At 46.8% G+C, this 19,342-nt stretch overlaps 3 protein-coding genes across 3 annotated transcripts; 1 reads left to right on the top strand and 2 right to left on the bottom strand.

The window, feature by feature from the left end:
• Positions 1-4,673: 4,673 nt before the first annotated feature.
• LAJ45_02872 (uncharacterized protein) lies at positions 4,674-7,653 on the bottom strand (the record flags this gene model as incomplete). The annotated part of the gene is made up of 3 exons (XM_046112463.1): positions 4,674-4,852; positions 4,928-5,712; positions 5,774-7,653. The coding sequence occupies 3 exons, from the start codon at positions 7,651-7,653 to the stop codon at positions 4,674-4,676; spliced, it is 2,844 nt and encodes a 947-aa protein (XP_045974589.1).
• A 312-nt stretch (positions 7,654-7,965) lies between these two features.
• On the top strand, positions 7,966-11,803 carry LAJ45_02873 (uncharacterized protein; the record flags this gene model as incomplete). The annotated part of the gene is made up of 4 exons (XM_046112464.1): positions 7,966-8,127; positions 8,174-9,571; positions 9,665-11,233; positions 11,282-11,803. The coding sequence occupies 4 exons, from the start codon at positions 7,966-7,968 to the stop codon at positions 11,801-11,803; spliced, it is 3,651 nt and encodes a 1,216-aa protein (XP_045974590.1).
• A 5,655-nt stretch (positions 11,804-17,458) lies between these two features.
• On the bottom strand, positions 17,459-19,342 carry LAJ45_02874 (uncharacterized protein; the record flags this gene model as incomplete). Its single annotated transcript, XM_046112465.1, has 3 exons — positions 17,459-19,100; positions 19,158-19,198; positions 19,259-19,342. 3 exons carry the CDS (start codon positions 19,340-19,342, stop codon positions 17,459-17,461), a joined length of 1,767 nt encoding a protein of 588 aa, XP_045974591.1.

Genomic DNA, 19,342 nt, shown 5'->3' on the forward strand with positions numbered 1-19,342 from the left:
CGACGGGTGCGGAAATAATAGGTGGACCGGCTTGTTGGCTGCTAAAAGTCATGGGATGGGAGACAGTACTGTGATGGCCAGTCACTGGTTTTGACGATTGGGAATAAAGGCTTTGGGGAGGACACCGCCAGCAAAACCGATCTTCGATTTTTCAACAAGGATACGTACAAAGTTTGGCGAAGGGATATAGGGGCAATGATCATTAATAGGATGATACGGAAGGGGATGCCTACCAACAAGCCCGTTAGCTTTTTCGGACACCGGGCATGTCCGATCTTCTACGTTCCTTCTACGCCACAAAGAGTACAAGCCAATTAGCTCCCAGATGCTACAGGGCTGCGTTGAAGTTTCAGTGGTGGTGTAGGTGGTGGAGAAGGTCATTTCTGTGGCGTTTCTATCACCTGCTGTTTACATGTGACTGACCCCGGGGATTTTCGAATAAGCTTTGGAGTGTGGTTGGGGTTGCGATGCGATGTATCATAAGAAAACCCATTTATTGACCTGGTTATTATCATTATCTTGGCGTTCCACAACCATGGATTGCATGATCATCACATGGGGGAGGGGTGGTGGAAAGCTACATAAGTGACTACCTAGCTAGAGTACTACTTACATACATGTACAGCTATCGGTAGAATTGTTGCGGAGACAGGGGCCGACGATCACGCCGAGAGCAGGGCAATTTTTCAACGCCACACCTCCGCAATAATTCTACCGATAGCTGTATGTTCCCACGTCATCAAAGTCGCTCGAGTGACATCTCATGACGGCCCCCAACATCAAAAGAAAGGAAAGAAAAGCCGCACAGCTGTTTCAGAAAATCTCCAAATCAGGGCACCCACATTGGCTGCTATTTCCAGTCCGTGCGCATGGAATGCGTGCGTAGAAAAACCTTATCTCTCTCCCCCGGCCCGCCTCGTAATTATCTCCGCGGTCTTAGTAGTAAGATCCACCATAAACCTGCGCCGTCGGCGCCTTGGCGGCTGGTGTAATGATCTAACTCTTCTTCTTTCCTTTCTTTCCTTCCTTTCCTGCCCTCCCTGACGCTGTCCCGCCCACCTGGTGGCCCGATAAAAACCAACAACACCTCCGTACATACATCTAGGCAGAGAAGCAGATCTGACTTTTCTTTTTCTTTTCTTTTTTCTCTTCCGTCTTGTTCCACTTCAATTTCACCTATTTCCCGCTTCTTCCTTCTTCTTTCTTCCCGTGGGTCTAGAATATCGGGATCTGGGGTATTAAATAGGACTGGATCTCCCTCCACCGCACACTCCCCCCGCCTCGCCTCCCCCCACCAACACCACCAGACCAGATCATGGCATCATCCATCGACTGCTGCGGAGATGAGGGGTGGTTTTGGTTTTTAGGTACGTACAGCCATCATGGGCCAGTCAGTCCGTTAGCCATGCCATACCTGCCCATTAATTCGCAAGCCCGTTTTTATTTTCTCTTCAGGGATCATCTTACTTACATTGATGATGTACATGATGTATACATGATGTGCCAGTAGACAGGGGTTGGATTAGTTGATTACTTTTCTTTCCCTTTCCTTTCCTTCTGGACTGCAGCGCAGCAGATCTTGGCCGGTGGGACCGGACCCCATAGGGGTGCTTTATCCTCCGCACGTTGCGCTGCGTGTGCGCGGTTTCGTAACTCAACCTCGGTGGTTAGCAAAATAACCGGGCCTCCGAGTCGTCGAAAAAATCTCTCAGGGCCTGTGTTACGGTGGCCTTCTTCTTCTTCTTCTGCCTCTGCCTCTACGGTGCGGTGTGGAAACATATGGAATGGATGGATGGCCGCGTAAACACCCAATCTCAACAACCCCCTCAACCTCAACCCTCAACCCCCAAACAGCTCTCGGCAACGAGATGGTTTCGTGCTGGTCGGCGTCTTCTTTTTTACACAGTCCCCTCCCCTCACCCCCGGCCGCCCCCTATCGTCTCGGTCGTCTCTACTCTATCGAGCGCACGACAGGACGTTCCCACAACCACAATTTAACCGCCCTCGTCCCTTTTGCGCAGCTGACTCCTCTCCCCTCGCAGTGCTGCACCTCTATTTAATTTAAACTACCTACTACAGCCAATATATGGAACCGACTCTTACCTTTCCCCCAGTCCACTCGCTAACTACCCAATATCCGACCAGCTGTAGTCAACTACAGGGTTAGGGTTCCACGTTACGGGTAGGGCTTTCGTCTCATCACTCGGTCGGAGCTATTTTTGGAACCCGCCACTACGCGGGTAAGTGCGGCGCGGGTGCTGTCAGTTTAAACATTACGGGTGGTAAAGGGGTGCGGGTCGCGGCTGAGCCCGCTCCTGCGGTTAGGCGAGGAGGTTAAGTAGTGGTGGCGGCCCGCCGCGCCCGGGGGGCGATGGGTGATGGGAGTGCAGACGGGCCGGTGATCAGCGGTATGGTTGATCTTTAGCAGGGAACTCGCTCATGCCGCTGTCGTCCGCTTGGCCCGTGGAGGGCTGTCTTGAGCTGTAGTGGTATAGGACGTCGATCTTCATGGAGCTATAGCTAGCTACCTCCCTAGCTCTTTACAGCTACAGCTAATACATACCTTCGAGGAACGTTATGTAAATGTTAGTAGATGGAGGTGTTCGTACTCTGTGCTTTCGAGCATATCAGTAGTCTTGTCGACACTTTATTAGACTGTGCTTTCGTTATTTAGACTACATGTGTATATATCAATCTGAAATCTGAGTTGCTCCCAGCAAACTTCCGTCCGTATGGCGTATTGGAAAAAGCAGGCCTGAAAATACTCCAAGGTTCGACAGGGCCCAAAAGAACACTGTCTCGCTTGTAATAGGAGCCCTTTCTATGGCGTCTTGACTTTCGAGGATGGACCATGTCCGAGTATGTATCCCGTCAACTGTAGCAACCGAGTTAAGGACCCAATTGGGTCTCACTTGGAATAAAGTGACCTTTCTTAAATTCACAGCAGCACCAGCTTCGTGAGTACTGTATTAAGAGCTCTTATTGGGATCGCTCGATAAACTTTCCCGCTTATTTGTTATTAGTGAGCAGGGCTGAACTATATCGCCCCTGTGCTTTTATCGAGGTTGGAGTTGCAAAGTACCCAACTGGAACCTCAGGCCTCTACGGTTTATGGGATACCCCAATTTTGTAATATAATTGTTATGCAGGAAAGGCGATGGGCGGTACGTAGTCAACTCCCCCCTTGCCCCTATTCACATGAACAACATCACAGATCATGCAATAAATGAACTATCAATCGATCAATCAATCAGAAGCAATATATACGACTACCGTATTATTCCGCTGGCTCTACCAGCTCTAAAAACGTGTCGGAAATGTGTATGTAAAAGCATCACTATTTATTGTGCGCGAAATAGCCTGTGGTACCGTGCTATATGCATCGAGTAATGCATCGGAAATGCATCCTAGTCCGTAGCTACGACTTTCCCGGGGCCGATTAAACCCAACCGATTAAACTTTTACTCGCTAATATCCACGTATTGTTTTATAATTATCCAGGCAATAGCCCAAGAGGGCGACGATTTACCTGACGACTTTACTGATTCATCTGCGGAGAGAGAACAACATTACTAACGTTTTCCCTGACGAGTTTTACCTTAATACTTGGTGGTTGTTTTCTGTGTGAATGACTTTGCATACGACTATACAGATGAGTTTGCTGACGAGTTCGCAGCAGAGCCCACACCCGCAATTATCTGCTTACGACATTCCCGCCCACTTTACAAACGAGTTTACTGAGGACTTTGCCTGCAGCGTGGTGCTGACAACGATTTGACTAACAATATATCCCACGATATATCCAACGACATTCCTGCACCAGGCAAACGGAGTCTACGAATTGATTTACAACTTCATTGACGACTTGTTAAATCGGATATCTATATCATATCCTGGTTACCACTTTACTAACCACTTTACGAACGAGATAGCTGACGAAATATGTATACCGCAAAATCAGGATACGAATTGACTAACAATTATACTGATGAGTTACTTGATGACATTACTGTGAAGCAAAGCAATAGCATTTTCCGGTATACGATTTTACTTGCGATTTTACTAACAATAAAGTCAACGAGTTTCCAACAAGACCGTCCTCTCTGTTCATGACTTTACGAACTACTTTACCGATGCTTTACCAAAGGTAATATCAGGCAGCGGGCACGATTTTACTAACGATTAACCATACGATTAAACTGAGGATTTAGTTTGAAGATTATTATTACTCGTGCACGATTTTATCAACAATTTTATTAACATTTAAACATACAATTTGTGCAAACGATTTCACTAACGGTTACACCTACAATTTTGTTCACAAAATTTAATATTATTTTGGAGGACCATTCACCTCTACGCACTTGACGAATTTATTAACACCTTTTTATTCCTTGCACTTTAAATTGCTCTACGAATTCTCCAACACCTTTCCGTACCCTTTCCCCAGACGATTAAATAAATCGCCTAGCTAAAAGTATAATACTTTACCAGCACTATAATTAACAATTATAGCAACAACATTACCTCCTTGTGCTAACACTAGCGCCCTTTAAATCCCGCGCCAGTCCATCTTGATAAAAACCACCTCTTTCAAACATAATAGCCAATTTTTTAAGAAAACCTTATGTTGCAATATACCCTTGTATATGTGTTTCTCATACCCGCCGAAATTAGTTAGGCGTTTCCGGCACCCCATGTCCGTACGCTAGCGTTCTAAATATATTAGTTCCGATCTTAGCTTTTTTTGTGACCTTTCCGGCAGGGTCCGCCTCTGCAGGCCTTTTCAATGGCGTGTTTATCGCCTGAATCTCGGCTTCAATGATGTCGCCTTTCTTTGCAAGAGCAGGCACTTGCCTCAGCACGTTGTACGCAAGCATGTTTGTCATAGCTCTAGCCTTCCCTTACACGGAAGGAGGCCCAGTACCTTGGGTAACAGCAGTGCTAACTCTTGCGCCGACTCCCATTGGCCCTGTCAAAGGCTGATACAGACTGTTGGCATTGCCTACGGTGGAGTTGTTGTAAACCTCCTTTGCAGTCGTGAAGTCTCTTATGGTGCGAGTGCGATGCGCCATAGCTGGGGGGGGCATGGCAGCGCCCTCAGCTTGGATCTTCCACAACGGCGGACCACGACTGGACGCCCCACGAATCACTTGCGATTGAGAAGAGCTAGTGTGGTGCTGTGGAGTCTCATAGCCTGCAGTGCGTATCTGTGTAGACGAGATACCAAAGGCAGGTCTCCTAGCTGACTTTCTCGGGATAGCTGGTGGGTTCTGGTTCACGGCAGGTGTACCAAAAGGATCATCAAGTCCTAGAATCTTCTCGATAGCAAAGCCATCCTCCTTGGCATAATCCTGGGTGGGGATTAGACTCTGTGTAGATAGCCTAAGTTGAGCAGCTCTTGGCATCAAGCCACGCCTAATCTGTGTAGAAGCTGTTGGAACATGTGTCAATGTGCCCTGTGTAGTAGGGGCTTGTGTTAGGGTGTGAAGACCCTGTGGCTGAGCAGGAGGGGGCATCAACGTCCTACGCTCATTCTCCTCAACAGGCTCAGGCTGAGCAGAGGGAGGGGTAGGGTCCGGCATAGTGCCAAGTGTACTCAGTGGTACTTGAGTAGAGTACTGCTTTTGAGTAGATGTGTCTTTCGTTTTGGCCTTGGTTGTTGTCTTTTTACCAGGGATCTGTGGCATTGGTTCGGTATTGTTGGTTACACTATCACTGACACCTGTCAGCTTCCACGATCAGTGGACAAGTGGCAGTAGGGGGTTGATACTTAAGCTCCTCCTTTCCGTCATCCTTCTTCTTCCTCTTGTAAGTTCTCTTTGGCTTCTCAACCACCTCATTTGAATCACCGGCTGCCGCTTTCTTAGCAGCGGCAGCACTCTGATGGCCTTTTGCAGTGGATGTAACCTTCTCTTCCATGTCTTTAGTTTTCTTCTCAGAAGGAGCCTTGTTTTTACTGCCTTTAGGTCTGACACGGCGTTTAGCTGGTACATTGGTAGGAGCGGTTGGTGCCGGGTTGGTAGAAGTTGGAATCTCCGGTGACAAGGGAATAGGCTCCGACTTATCAGCAATTGAATTGGCAGCAGCAACCGGAGCAGGAGGAGCCACTGGCATTTGAGATTCAATGGGCATCACTGGTTTTGGATACGGTGTTTTTGGTGCTGCGTAGTAAACAGAGTCATCCCCACTCATGTAATCAGCATCAGAGTGTACCCACATGACCGGCACATCCTTGGTCTTCTTGACTGCAGCCAGAAACCTCTTGTACTTGTCTTCGTCATCAAGGAGGTTCTGGGGACCAAGCGAAGCTGAAAACCGGTACCAGGTGTCCTGATCATTCCACTTTGCTCGAAACTGTTTATATGATAGCGAAAGGGAGTAAACAACCTTGCTATTATTGACAAGAATAAAATACTCCCCACTTGACTTGGATGGGGGCTCTTTGTTAGCAGCATTGGGAGGCGGAGTAAACCGTTGAGCAATCCTCTTTCTAATAGCTGGAGGGATACTGTCAACCGGTGCCTGTGTTGCCCCAGTATTCATTACGTTGAGGACAACAGGGGCCATTTCTTTGGCTTTGGTTGCTGGTCTTTGCTCGTCTTCATCGTCATTGTCATCCAAAATGGGTTCTTCAACTGTCTCAGCTGGTTTGCTCAGCCATGGTGACTTTCTAGCCGTCTTTGGATGACTCTCCTTGGATGGTTTAGCAGCGTTGCTGCTTGTAGGCTGCTTCGACGAACCCTGTGTTTGTTTAGCCTTAGCTGCCACTGGTTTCTTCTGTGCTGCTGCTGGGGCCGATGATGTATGTGCACAGACAGGCCCGGTGTCGACTGATACTTCCTGCTCTGTTCTTTCAGGCCTCAGTGCGGTAGTTGAACGTTCAGGGAGGGCATGAGATGCATGAGATGATTCACTTTCCTTACCCTTACTCTTACGCTTCCCGCTGTAGAGTCCGTGTTTAATGGGTCTTCCCTTTCGAACAGTCCCCCCGTTATGGACAATGAGCATGTTCTTGAGCCTGTTTTTGTTTCTCCGTTTGTTCTTGGTGAGAGATATTATGATGGTCAAGATGATGTGATCGGGGTAGTTGTACTCGGCGAGAGCATGTTTAACTTTGTCAATGAGAATCTGCCTGGTGGCTTTAGTCTTAACATCAGTCCATTTCGAACCAATGATAAACTGCATCGGTTTAGCCTCGAGAGCCTCTCTGGCAATGGCCCGTTGACGTTTGTACTCCTCGCGGTCTTTGAGGTTGTTATATACGCCGATCCCCATCTGTTCTATCAACGGGGTTTTGCTTTCTGCCACATCTAATAGATCATCAATTGCCTTCTGGTTCTGTGGAACAAAGTCACCGATAGCAGCACCTTCACCATCACTAGACCCATGGACAGATTCATCTTCGATAGTATCGTCATCATCATCCTCTTCGCCCCCAGTTTCATCAGCAACAAGTTGTTCTGCGAATGAACGTTTCTTGGTAATCCGCTGTCTTTCATTTGATTTGGCAACAGCAGGAGTAGGCTTGCTGGTCCTGGCTACTTTGTATTTGGCTGCATCATTATTGGCTTGCTCTTTTTCCTTCCATTTCTTGAACTCTGCGAAGAGAAGCATGTCGTTTGGAGCAAGAGCATGACTGACATCACCCATTGACTATACGCAGAGAGTTAGTTATAGTATGTTAGATGAGAGTGGATGGAAAGACCTCCATCGTATATGTGGTGTTTTGAGTTTTGATATACTATTTTGGTGGACGGTCCTTTTGTGTGTAAGGTGGGGGAGGGGAAGACACACAGCCGGCAGTATGAGTGGTGTGTATTGACCAGGTCGCCAGATGTGCAGGTAGACTTTGTATACATGTATGCAGGATCGAGCTAGCGATTTTCGTGTTGTGTAACATTTTGATACTCAACGTCCGGTATTCATGGGAATAGAAAAGATCATCATTATCATTTTCACGCGATGTCAGACGGTTTACCACAACGATGGACCCCGGGAGAGAAACGTCTTTGCTACTGTGATTTACTTGATGGGCTACCTCACCGTGTCTTGAGGAGCGTATGGTTCCAGCACCGGCGTCAGCAGGCGTTGAGAAATGAGCAGGAAGAGCCCAATGCAATCAATGTCAGTATCATACAGTGCACATATCACGCTGCTAACCATTTGATAGTCTCCTAGCCCACAGGCATCAAATCACATTGATATCATTCAATCTCAGCCTGATAACCAGCAAGCTCTTGACCTACTGCTCAACTCACCAGTATTCATTGACAGAGGTATCGATGATCATGGACTATCTGTGGGGGCTTCACCAGTATTCAACGATAATATGGGACCCTTGTTAGAAGACGACAGACCCATGGGTAATCCGCCACGACGCCGAGGACGTAGCGTACGCACCATAATTCAGAGAGAGCCTGCTCCTGCCATGAGAAGACCTCTAGCACCGAGGGATAATGGTGATCATCGTGATAACATATCGCCACCCCCATCAATACTTCGTAATGAATCTCCACAACATAACATACAAGAACACTCCCAAGAGCCACTGGAACCCAACACATGTGTACAGGAGGAGGCCGAGTCTGTAAGGATTATGAGTCAAGAGCATGCTTCGACCCAGTTGGTTGTGCCCGACTCCCAAAACAGTGGGATATACAACCGTGAATGGTCAATTACAGTTGATCAGGCATATGGCCATGGTGAGGAAGAAGTCATACAAGAAACACAGCCAGACCCAGCGGAGCTTTCAGAAGACGAGGCAACACTGGATCATATGTCTCCGGTTGATATATATGCAGCGGCTGACAACTCAGCAGATGACCCAGGCAGTGAGCCAAGCTCTTCTGATAGTAGTGATGTGCCTGGTACCCCACCTACCCTTCCAAATCACGAGATGCCAGACGAAAACCTTCCAAATCTGGACGATGAGGTGGAGTCTCTACATATGTGGGAAAATGACCCCGATGACTCTGAGGATCCAGATGATTCGAATGACAGCATTGACGAAGAAGACTTAGAAGACAGCGAGGATGAAGACCCACAAATACTGACAGACTTCCAATATAGTGCTATTCCGAACATCACACTCTCAGAACCGATCTTGAAACATATAACATTGATGAAGGTCCGCATGGACGGCAACGTAGCTATGGACACCCACAAGCAATACATCAGGGCTGTGAAGGACTTTGTAGCAATCTCGGATGAAGCCACTGCCAGAAGAGAGCTGGGACTGATTACAGAGATCCACCACGTCCGATACGATGTTTGTCGAAATAACTGCCTGTGTTTTGCCGAATATCCCAATGCAACGAACTGTCCAATCTGCAAGGCTGACAGGCTCGATGCCAAAGGGAAGCCATATAAGACCTTTGATTACATCCCACTCATACACCGTCTACTACTCATGTATAGTGACTCAGAATATGTCCGAACAAGTGTGGCTTACAAGTCGTCATTTCCACCGGCGAACGAGAACGAGCGAGAGTCCACGAGAGATTACTGGGACAGTCTCCTTTTCTCTACACTCAAATCAACGAGAGATATATGGACTGATCACAGAGACGTAGGCTTTATATTCAGTACGGATGGATCGTCTTTGTTCAAAGTAAGGCTGTGCCGCCCTCTGGTGTTCAGTTACTAACGACTATGACGCTAGATTGGGCAATATGATGTATGGCCTTTACTCCTGGTTAACCTCAACATTCCTCCAGCAGAGAGGGTTCTGAAGAAGAACCTGATCCTGTGCGGGATCATACCAGGTCCCGGTAACCCCAAGGATATCAGCTCGTTCCTTAGGCCGTTGGTGGATGAGTTTGTGACTCTGCAGGCTGGTGTCAAAGGGTGGGATGGGCTGCGTAAGGAAGCATTCCAGCTACGCGCTCATATTGCACTGATCTCTGGCGACACGATGGCTATGGCCAAGCTAATGAAGTGGACGGGACCAAACAGCTACCGCTACTGCAAGTTCTGTGCCATCTACGGCATCAGCGAAGGCCACATATACTGCCCACTCGAGCCCCCGCGGGACCGTGCTGCTGTACCGGAACAGGAGCCATCGCAGGGAGAGCCATCATCTGGACAGGCACAGCCAGGCCCCTCATCCAACAAGCGGAAGCGCAAGCCTAGGGCAGCAAAAAAGAGCGGCCACTACCCAGAAAAGTCTTGGGATCCACGCACATTGCCGGTGTGGACTGATGAAGAGATGAGGCAGACCCATAAGGCCGTAGAGGATAAGAACATCGCTTGGGGTAAGCTCATGGGCACTAATGGGGAGCCAATATTCAGTTGCTTGAAATCTATCGTGTACCCTTGGTGTTTCACGCCTGATGTGATGCACCTGCTCGACGAGAACACACCCCGGCTTTATCTTGCCCACTGGATGGGCATATACCGGGACAAGGAAACCACTGCTTTGTTCAAAAGACAGGGGATGGAGGATGATAGAGACTTTAATAATTCACAAGCACGTTCTAACGCGAATATAGACTCTCAGGAGCACGATGAACTATTGCAACAGGGTTCGCAGGCCGGTTCCCAATCCCACTCGCAGGCAATACCCAGAAGTCAAAGTGACGTCCAGTCCCAGTCGCAGGCAGGATCCTTAAAACAGAGGCTGCTTCGGGGCAGATGGGTGGTGAGCTTCAATGCCGCCGCTGATGATCACAGTGAATCATATATCCTTCCAAAGAAGGCTTGGGACAGGATCGGTGCAGAGATCGCAGATTCGAGAGCGTCTATCCCGACGGCGTTTGGCAAAGCATTTAGGGACATCAAGTACCATGCAAGTTATAAAGCGACAGAGCTCATGAACTTCATGCACCTAATATCCCCAATCGTGCTGAATCAACGACTTCCGGCTGAATACTATGAGCACTGGCACCACTTTGTCCTCGCAACAGAGAAGTCTCGTCACTACAAGCTAACGATGGCCGATATCGATGAGATGGAGGAGGATATGATACGGGTCGTGACTGACTACGAGCGGCTGTACTACCAGTATAAGACAGCAAGGATATCAAGCTGCACGACCCAGGTGCATGGTGTTCTTCATTTATCCACCGCAATGAAGGTTTGCGGGCCGAACCCCATCTACCACCAGTATCCCATGGAGAGGACTGTGTGCACAATCAAAGCAATGTGCCATAGTCGCTCAGCCGCGAACCGCAATCTATCGCTGCAGCTCTTGGAGCGTGAGAGAATCAAACACTTGCCGTTCATCGCCATTGTAGGTCATCCCCTCTGGAAATGCTTTTGATTACTAACCAGTGTACAGCTTCCGGAAGGCTTCAATGACATGGAAGACAAACGATTGTTTGGCTTTGCGGAGAAGGACAAAGTGGCGTACCCTGTGCAGTACCCAGACTGCTTGCTGATGGGACCAAAGGAGAAACGGAGGCTCAACCAGTACGAAAGGGCAAGTCTTCGGCAGTTTATTGCTGAAAAGCTGGGCGTCCCAGTTCGTGCAGTGGACAGCACGGCCCTGCTGTCTGATATCATGGTGCTTTGGGGCAGGGCCATCGCAGGGAGAATCCTGAACCATGCAAGTGAATACGAAGTCGTGGGCTCCAAGATATCCAACTCCAAGACTGGGGTAGCAACCAACAGGCGCAATGACTCCTGGGTCCGCTACATACTGTCAGATGAGAATGACAACGATACATCATACTTTGGAAGGGTCATGCATTACCTGCAGTACGTGGTGTCCGAGATACCCAATTCTGCTGAACTGGGCCGAGATGGAACTGGGGAGCCTGTTCATCAGGAACCCGAGCCTTACATGCTTGCGTACATCTAACGCCTTGATGTAGGCAGAGTAAAGAAACTGAAGCTGGCCTACCAGATGGACTCTTCTAGGATCAAGAAAGAGTATGTCGATCTGAGGGACGTGCAAGAGCTTGTGGGCGTGATTCAGTCTCGTGGCAAGGAGTTCATGGTGTCCAGAAGCTCTTGCTTCTGGCCAAAGAAGGGTTTCGGTTGGAACGAACACATAGAGAACAGGTTTCTGTTTCCTGGGGGGAGTAGTGGAGGATTAACATGGTACGTCAGGCTAGTACTAGCGGGCGGGCATCAAGCTAGCCACCAATATGGCTAGCATGGGATTCAGAAAATCGTAAGTAAATGTAGCAGGAAAGTCGTCAGGAATCTTGGCGATCGCATTAAGGGGTTGTAAAATTACAAGTAAATGTGTTCGCAAATTCGTAAGTGATTGTCTGAACTAATTACTCAGTCTAGTCATCCATAAACTGTGGGTAAAGGTGTTGGAAACTCGTCGTCGTAGTTAACAGAAATTGAGTGTGGTCCCGCAAGAAAAAGTGGTCGGGAATATTGTTTGTAAAATAGCAAGTAAAGTCGTTTGCTGAAAAATGGCGGACCAAGACAAAACGATAACCAAGAACATCGTAGGTAAAATCATAGGTAAAATCGTAGTGAAAGTCGTAGCTAATTCAATGTAGATTTTCACCGGAAAAAATTAACGGTAAAGTCGTACGGAAGGTCGTACGGAAGGTGGTACGGAAGGTCGTACGGAAGGTCGTACGGAAGGTCGTACGGAAGGTCGTACGGAAGGTCGTACGGAAGGTCATACGGAAAGTCGTAACTTGTGTTTTAAATTTTGAGACAAAATCATCAGCAAAATCGTAAGTAAACTCGTACACGATTAATGACTAATTTTTGATAGAAAACATCGCGGGATAAATCGCGAATAAAATCGTCATGAATGCAGTCGGTAAAGTCGTCCCTATCCGACAAGACAGAAAACGACGCCGGAAAAGTCATCAGTGAAATCTTGAGTAAAGTCGTTAGTAATATCGTTAATAGAAAATAATGCAGAAAGCACCACAGGATAAGTCGTCAATGTAGTCGTTAACATAAGTGCAAGTAAACTCGTCATCTGGATTTACATCGTGAGAAAGTTGTTGGATATATCGTATCTCAAATCGTTGATATAGTCGTTATCCGCAATGAGCTGTCGAGAAAATAGTTAGACAAGTCGTGAGTGATTTTGTTTGTAAATTCGTTGCCCGAAACTGGGCTTTGACTAAAGTGGTAGAGTATGTTCTCAGTAAAGTCGTTGTCCGAGTTTTGACGGAACGGAAAAGCGTTGAGTATGTAGTTAGTCAATGTATCCGTAAAATCGTCGCCAGTAATAAATCTGATAGGTAACTTGAATGGCGTCACGATATTCCCCACAGATCGTGCTGATGAAGATGTCTCTTCCGAGAAAGTGGAAAATCGTTTGCTTTATCGTTCACAAATTAAAGATATTGGTGAAGTCGTTATCTGTTCCAAAGGAGGGAAGACATGCCCGTCATATGTCGTCAATATATGTGCTGGTAAATTCGTTTACCGTTTACATGTATGGCGGAGTCACGAGATATATTGTTCACAAAGTCGTGGATAATGTCATTGTCAGTAGTTAACACTAGTGCGTTATATCGTCAGTGATTGCGTTGTCAAACTCCTTGACACTTTACGGGGGTAAGAAAGTTGTACAGTATTGTGTTGGACAAAGTAACGGTCAAGTCGTTATCCGAGGTTCACCGGATGAAAACACCTCAGGTTATATCGTTTGTAATTGTGTTATTAAATACGTCGCCTACTTTTTACATTTGGGATATATCGTCAACTATTTCGTATACAAAGTCGTTGATTGGTGTAAAGTGGTCAGCAAAGTCGTACCTACAGTAATGGCGCGGCAGGAGATAATGTGTGAGCAAAGTCGTGGGTAAAGGTCACTGAAATGGATCGATATTGTGTTGTAAATGCATCGATCGGGTAGGTTTTGGGCAGGCGTCGTCAGCTAATGCATCAACCGTTGCATTAAACGCAGATGTTTGTATGGGCAATGTGTTGGAAATGCATCGTTCGATGCATTTCCTGTCGTGGTAGAGTGGAAGAGACCGGTTCCTTCTGATGGATGTGGGCAAAATTACGGCGTGAGCTACCCAAATCGACACTAGTTTCTGTGGCCTACGCCATGAAGCGAGTGGTCTCTTCCAGTGGAATAATACGGTAATGAGTTAAACAATCAAAAAATCAACACCATAGCTCCCCCCAATTACCATAACTGTAAGGTTGCATTCAATTAATGAATTAAACTAAAAAAACCCTAGTACAGAGTCCGAGTGATAACACATGATTCAGCAATAACCACCAACGCACCCCCATCAATCAGTGTTGGACTCATCATCACTACTACATGTTCTCCCAGGACCTAAATACACTTCAATATTGCCTGTATGAAATGACGGAGAAAATAACGGGTAGCTAGGGTTGGTTAGGGTTAAGTGGGGTTAATTAGGATTAGTTATCGCTAGGGCTAGTTAGGGTTGATCAAAGCTATTTGGCTTGCACTGTAGAATACTCCCTATATGGCCAGCCTCTTCTCATATAGAGTCTATGTACCCAGGTGATATTGGAATGTGTGCTCGGATAAGACAGCTGCACATTGTTTATTGTGTCGATCATTGACACCCACACGTACACACTAGATGTAGATCACTTCTGAATAAAGTTTAAAGAATTGGTTCTCGGGTTGATAACGATAAAATAAATAGAGAGAGAGAGAGAGAAGAAAGGAGATAGAGTGCCGGACGGATAGGAATTAGATTTGTGCTGGGTGGGTTTGTACTAATTATTAATATTTACGTAATATTTATGAGTATTGGGTTTATATTGAAAAGTATATTTACAACTACCGGATATCGAATATCTAATGTTAGATTTTTATTTGCGGACCTCAAATATATACATGTATTGCGGGTTGTCAAAAAATAATGGGACGCAACGGGGCAACGAATACAGCAATGACAACCCAACCCCGCCACCAACGAACGACAGTACTAACGAAAATACATTTTGGGTCTCCAGTAGTTCTTATTACCACTTATCCTGCTTGTGGTCTCTTTGTGGTCGGTCGTGGTTGAGAGATTATTACGTTGCAATGAAGCCTGTTGCGTCCCATTATTTTTGACAACCCACAATACCTACAATGCTCAAGTCTAGCACAGGCCACCATGCAATGCTGAAATACATTATTAATGTGTCAGGATCGTGCAAATCCTTCAACTCTTTCCTCGAAAAAGTTAATCGGCCTATCCTAATAGCAGAGCGGCCAAAATAAAGACATCTTGACATGTTATTATTTCTATAAATATGCGGTCCAGTTCCTACCTTATTGTGCTGCTTAATCCCGGGTTGATTACCGGTTAGAGCTACCCTCAGTAGCTTGAGAATATGGACCAATCGCCGGTTTCCCAGCTCCATTTTTGGGGGACGGGGGCCGGCGAAGCTATAGTTGGTGCGCTTATGATGGGTTAGGGTTAATTTTCCGCAGACTCTTTTTTGTATATAGATATAGTTTGTTTGATTGTATCTAGGTAGCATTTTTTTCTTTCCGTTTTTTAGATTAGTAGATAAATAAACAACGCATTGATTGCTTTAGGTGGGATGTAGACTGGGGTGTAGTTCGTCGTCGGGTCAACGTTACACTATGTAGTTTCGATGTGGCTCTATGACCAAGGATTAAATATCTGTACTTTGCCTCTAGAAGAACACGTTCTATAACGACCAGACCCGTCTCACTTTGTTCTGTGTTTTATATAGCTTATACGCGATAGAGTATTCCGTCGGCTCTCCTCTGGCCAAATATCACCCCCAGACTGAAGATATTTAGTCTTCTCATCCACATGTCTGGGGATCAAGCCCAATAATTCCGTATGGTTTCTAGTAAAGAGATAAGTTAACTAGAATCCCCTGCTTGCCTCCAGCTAATGAACTAATATATGGCAATATTAATCGTTGTCTCTATACTCAGTTCCTTAAAATCGATCTTGGCTCCCGATCCCCTCGGTGTCAAGGCCCCACCAGCGCCCAATAACCAGGAATATTCTAGCAGCAGATTGGCCGTCACCACCTACGTAGTACATAGTACTGTTACAACCACAACTCTAGTCCTGGTCACCTAATCTCACGAGTTAGTAGCCTTACCTCGGATACCTTAGTTCTATATATATGGCTAGCTATAGCTAGCAAACCTACTATACATACTCTGAAACCTAAGGTAGTGCTATGAGGATGCATATATGGGTTAGGGTTGTGATCGCAATCCGGCAACGGCCCAAATCACATGCCAGATGTAGGGCGGATCACCTCTTCTCACACTCGATGACTCAGCATGCCAGCTGTAAACCAGGTCTTCTGTGAATATCACCCCACGACCATCGGTATGGCTGCTGAGTGGTTCTAAGTCGGAGTTGTTGAGGCCAACTATTTCAAAATCCTGTGCACACTCTATATCTCATCTATCGACTCTATCTGCCCAGTCCCTACCAGAAGCAACCAAGTCACTCCACATCACAGCCTATCACTCGAACCTACCCAGCCCCCCATCCAACACCGACGCTGGTACCGGTCGACATGACTTTATATACTGGCCCCGCCTCCCCTCTTTTACCTCCACGCGATGATGCACAGAGCGAATAAGCTGACCCGTGAGGCGAACTGGATGATCGTCGTTATCTGAACGCCGTATTGAAAACCCAGCTACATAAAATTTAAAACCGCGCTCGCCCCCAACCCTCCCGAAAAATAAAAATGGGAACCAAAAAAAAGAAAAGAAAGGAAGAAACAGCTCAAACTAAAACGTCAATCAACGTTTTGAATCGAGATGATCCAAGGATGGATGGGGGGGTGAAACGTCATTATTGTGCTCTCTCTTCGATTTCCGGGTTTTTTTTTATACACATTCCCCCAGCCCCCAACACCACACACCCAGAACCCCTTCCAAGAAAATAGCCTGAGCGCGAAAAACAAAAACAAAAAATAGAGAATATGAGAACATATATTTTTTTTGTACAGAGTAATAGTATTTTAGTCATTATTTATCATCATATCGTATCGTAATTTTCGGCCATGGCCCGTTGGTACATCAGAGCATGTACTAAAAACCCAAAGATAAAAAAAGGAAACAAAATAAAATGAACACCTGCCGTCCTTTAAACGAAGAGGAGGCAGATCAGAAGAAGTAAAGTAGATGTAAAAAGAAGAAAAAATGCTTTCCCAAACCACACGCTAGACTCCAAGAATATGCCCCAAAAAGAAATGAGCCAAGATTGGACCGCGAATCAAATAGAAAGGCGGCGGAAGGCCTACCCCTCGCAATCCCCAGTCCTCCCAAGAAAGAAGAAAATATGTAATAATAATAATACCCAACAGACCCCGCTTGGATAAGTAAACCATTCCCCCCTCCTCGTTCACTATCCATAGCAAGCTGAAGTAAGGAAAAAATGCAAAAGTGAGCCGCCGAGTGCTGTTCTAGACCGAACCCTTTTCTCCACTTGATGCCAGAAACCGAAGAAAAAATGAATGCAATGAAAATAAAAGAATATAAACCACCCCAAAAAAGAAGTTTTAGCAAAGAAGCTCCCCATGAGTGAGAGTTTTTCCAAAACTAAGGTCTAAACATGCTGTCCATGACTTTCCGTGCGAAACCTCCCATCTCACCACCTTCCCTCAACATCTCATCGAACCCGTCCAAGACTCTGACCGCATGGAACATCTTGGCCACATATGTAGTGATGTTTTCCCTAAGGATAGCGGTTTCGTTATCTCTTGCGTAGCTGTTTCCGCCTCGGTATGCACTACCAGTGATACTGCTGACGTTGCTGAGTCTGCTGTTGCTCCTACGCTCAATCATTGCCAAGCCATCGCCGACCTCCGATGTATGTCCGAAGGCAGAGGTTGCGCCCTCGCGCTTCTCGACAACAGAGCCCGCCACTCCCGTGAGGTCGCTTGGTGGATATCCGCTGCCGGAGCCGCCGCCGTAGACATATCCGTGGGTGTATCCACCGCTAGGGCTTCGCTCCCTGTCAATCATCCCGTTGCTGCCAACTGACGACCCCATCCCACTATCCCTCTTTTTGCTGGTTGTGCTTTCGGGAAGCTCCTCAAAAGCGAATCTGATTAATCGTAATAACCTGCTTCCTGGAGGGCTGCTGCTGGAGAGGTCGAGGAGCTCATTCGTGAGGTGGACTCGGATAAGACTCTTGAGCTGCGCAATTCCGAATTTGTCAGCCATAAGAAATAGGGCATATTTCTGCTCGTCGAGTTCTTCATCTTCGTCCATCATGTCGACATTGTCATAAGTGTTCATGTATTCATAGGAGTCTTCTGTCGGGGGTTGAGCATCAGTAAAGGAGCTCCCGACCGTCGAGGCAGAATCGTCCAATCCACGAGGAGGTATATTAGGAGGGGAGCGCGGAGAGAGATGCAGACCATCCGGAGAACTAGACTTCTTTGTCGTGATCATGGGCGAACCAGGAATCCCGTGGTTCTCGATCGAAGCGAGAGGATACTCCCCCGTGTACAAAAACTCCAATAAAGCCTCAAATATCTTGGGATCTTCATCCGGCAAGGTAATTCTTCCTTCCCTCGATTCCCTAAATCCGGGCCTCAGTGCAGCTTCAAACCATTCACTTCTTGTCGCAAGGATCGCTTTGTGCCCGTGAACGATTTGTTTGTTGGGTCCGACTACCAATTCCAAGTCCGAGAACTTTCGGTTATTTATCAAAGTTCGAAGGTTCTTTCCTACCGGATCTACAACAGCTACACCACTAGCCTTCTGGTCCCAGTAACTTGCTGGAGTAGATGCTGCACGGGCAGCAGCATGGTTGGCGCCAATCATGGAACCACCGAGCAAGGACCCAGTCATACTAGGACTGAGAGGCCTTCGCATCTTCTCGCCGTCAGGATGGTACCGTAGACGACAGACAATGTCAATCGTGCGTCTTGAATTCACCACAGGGTCCCGGAGTAGAATGCTGTTGTCGAGTAGTCCGGGGAAGCCCCATGATAGCTGGTTCTCGCGGTAGACAGCAACTGTGCTTTTGTCCTTAAGCTGTCGGCCTTCCGAGTTAAGGATGACAAATTGGAGATATCTAATGTCACGAGTCCATGTTCGCTCTTGAAGCTCATTGTCGGTCATGACAACGTAGAGGAAGATCCCGTAGACACGGTTGCCGTTGGCATCCACGTTCTGCTGGAACAGCATGCGCCAGACCCAACCATCTGGATGACCGAAGTTTTGGGAATATCTGTAATAATCAGTTTATAAGTCCTTGGTTGGGTTTAAACTTGGGCTTGTAGCATACGTCTCGAAATCGGCGGATAGATCGACATTTCGCCATCGATACTATTAAGCAAAGGAGTTAACTTTATCTACCTCCGGAATAAGCAAGTTCGCAAGACATACCACCCAAGTAACGTATTCCGAAGAAACAGAGTTGATCTCCAAGGTCATTGGAGACAACGGAATATGAACTATTGAAGCTGCCAT

Source organism: Morchella importuna (assembly GCF_003444635.1).
Source record: "Morchella importuna strain M04M26 chromosome Unknown Morimp01GS005, whole genome shotgun sequence".
NCBI classification, from domain to species: domain Eukaryota; kingdom Fungi; phylum Ascomycota; class Pezizomycetes; order Pezizales; family Morchellaceae; genus Morchella; species Morchella importuna.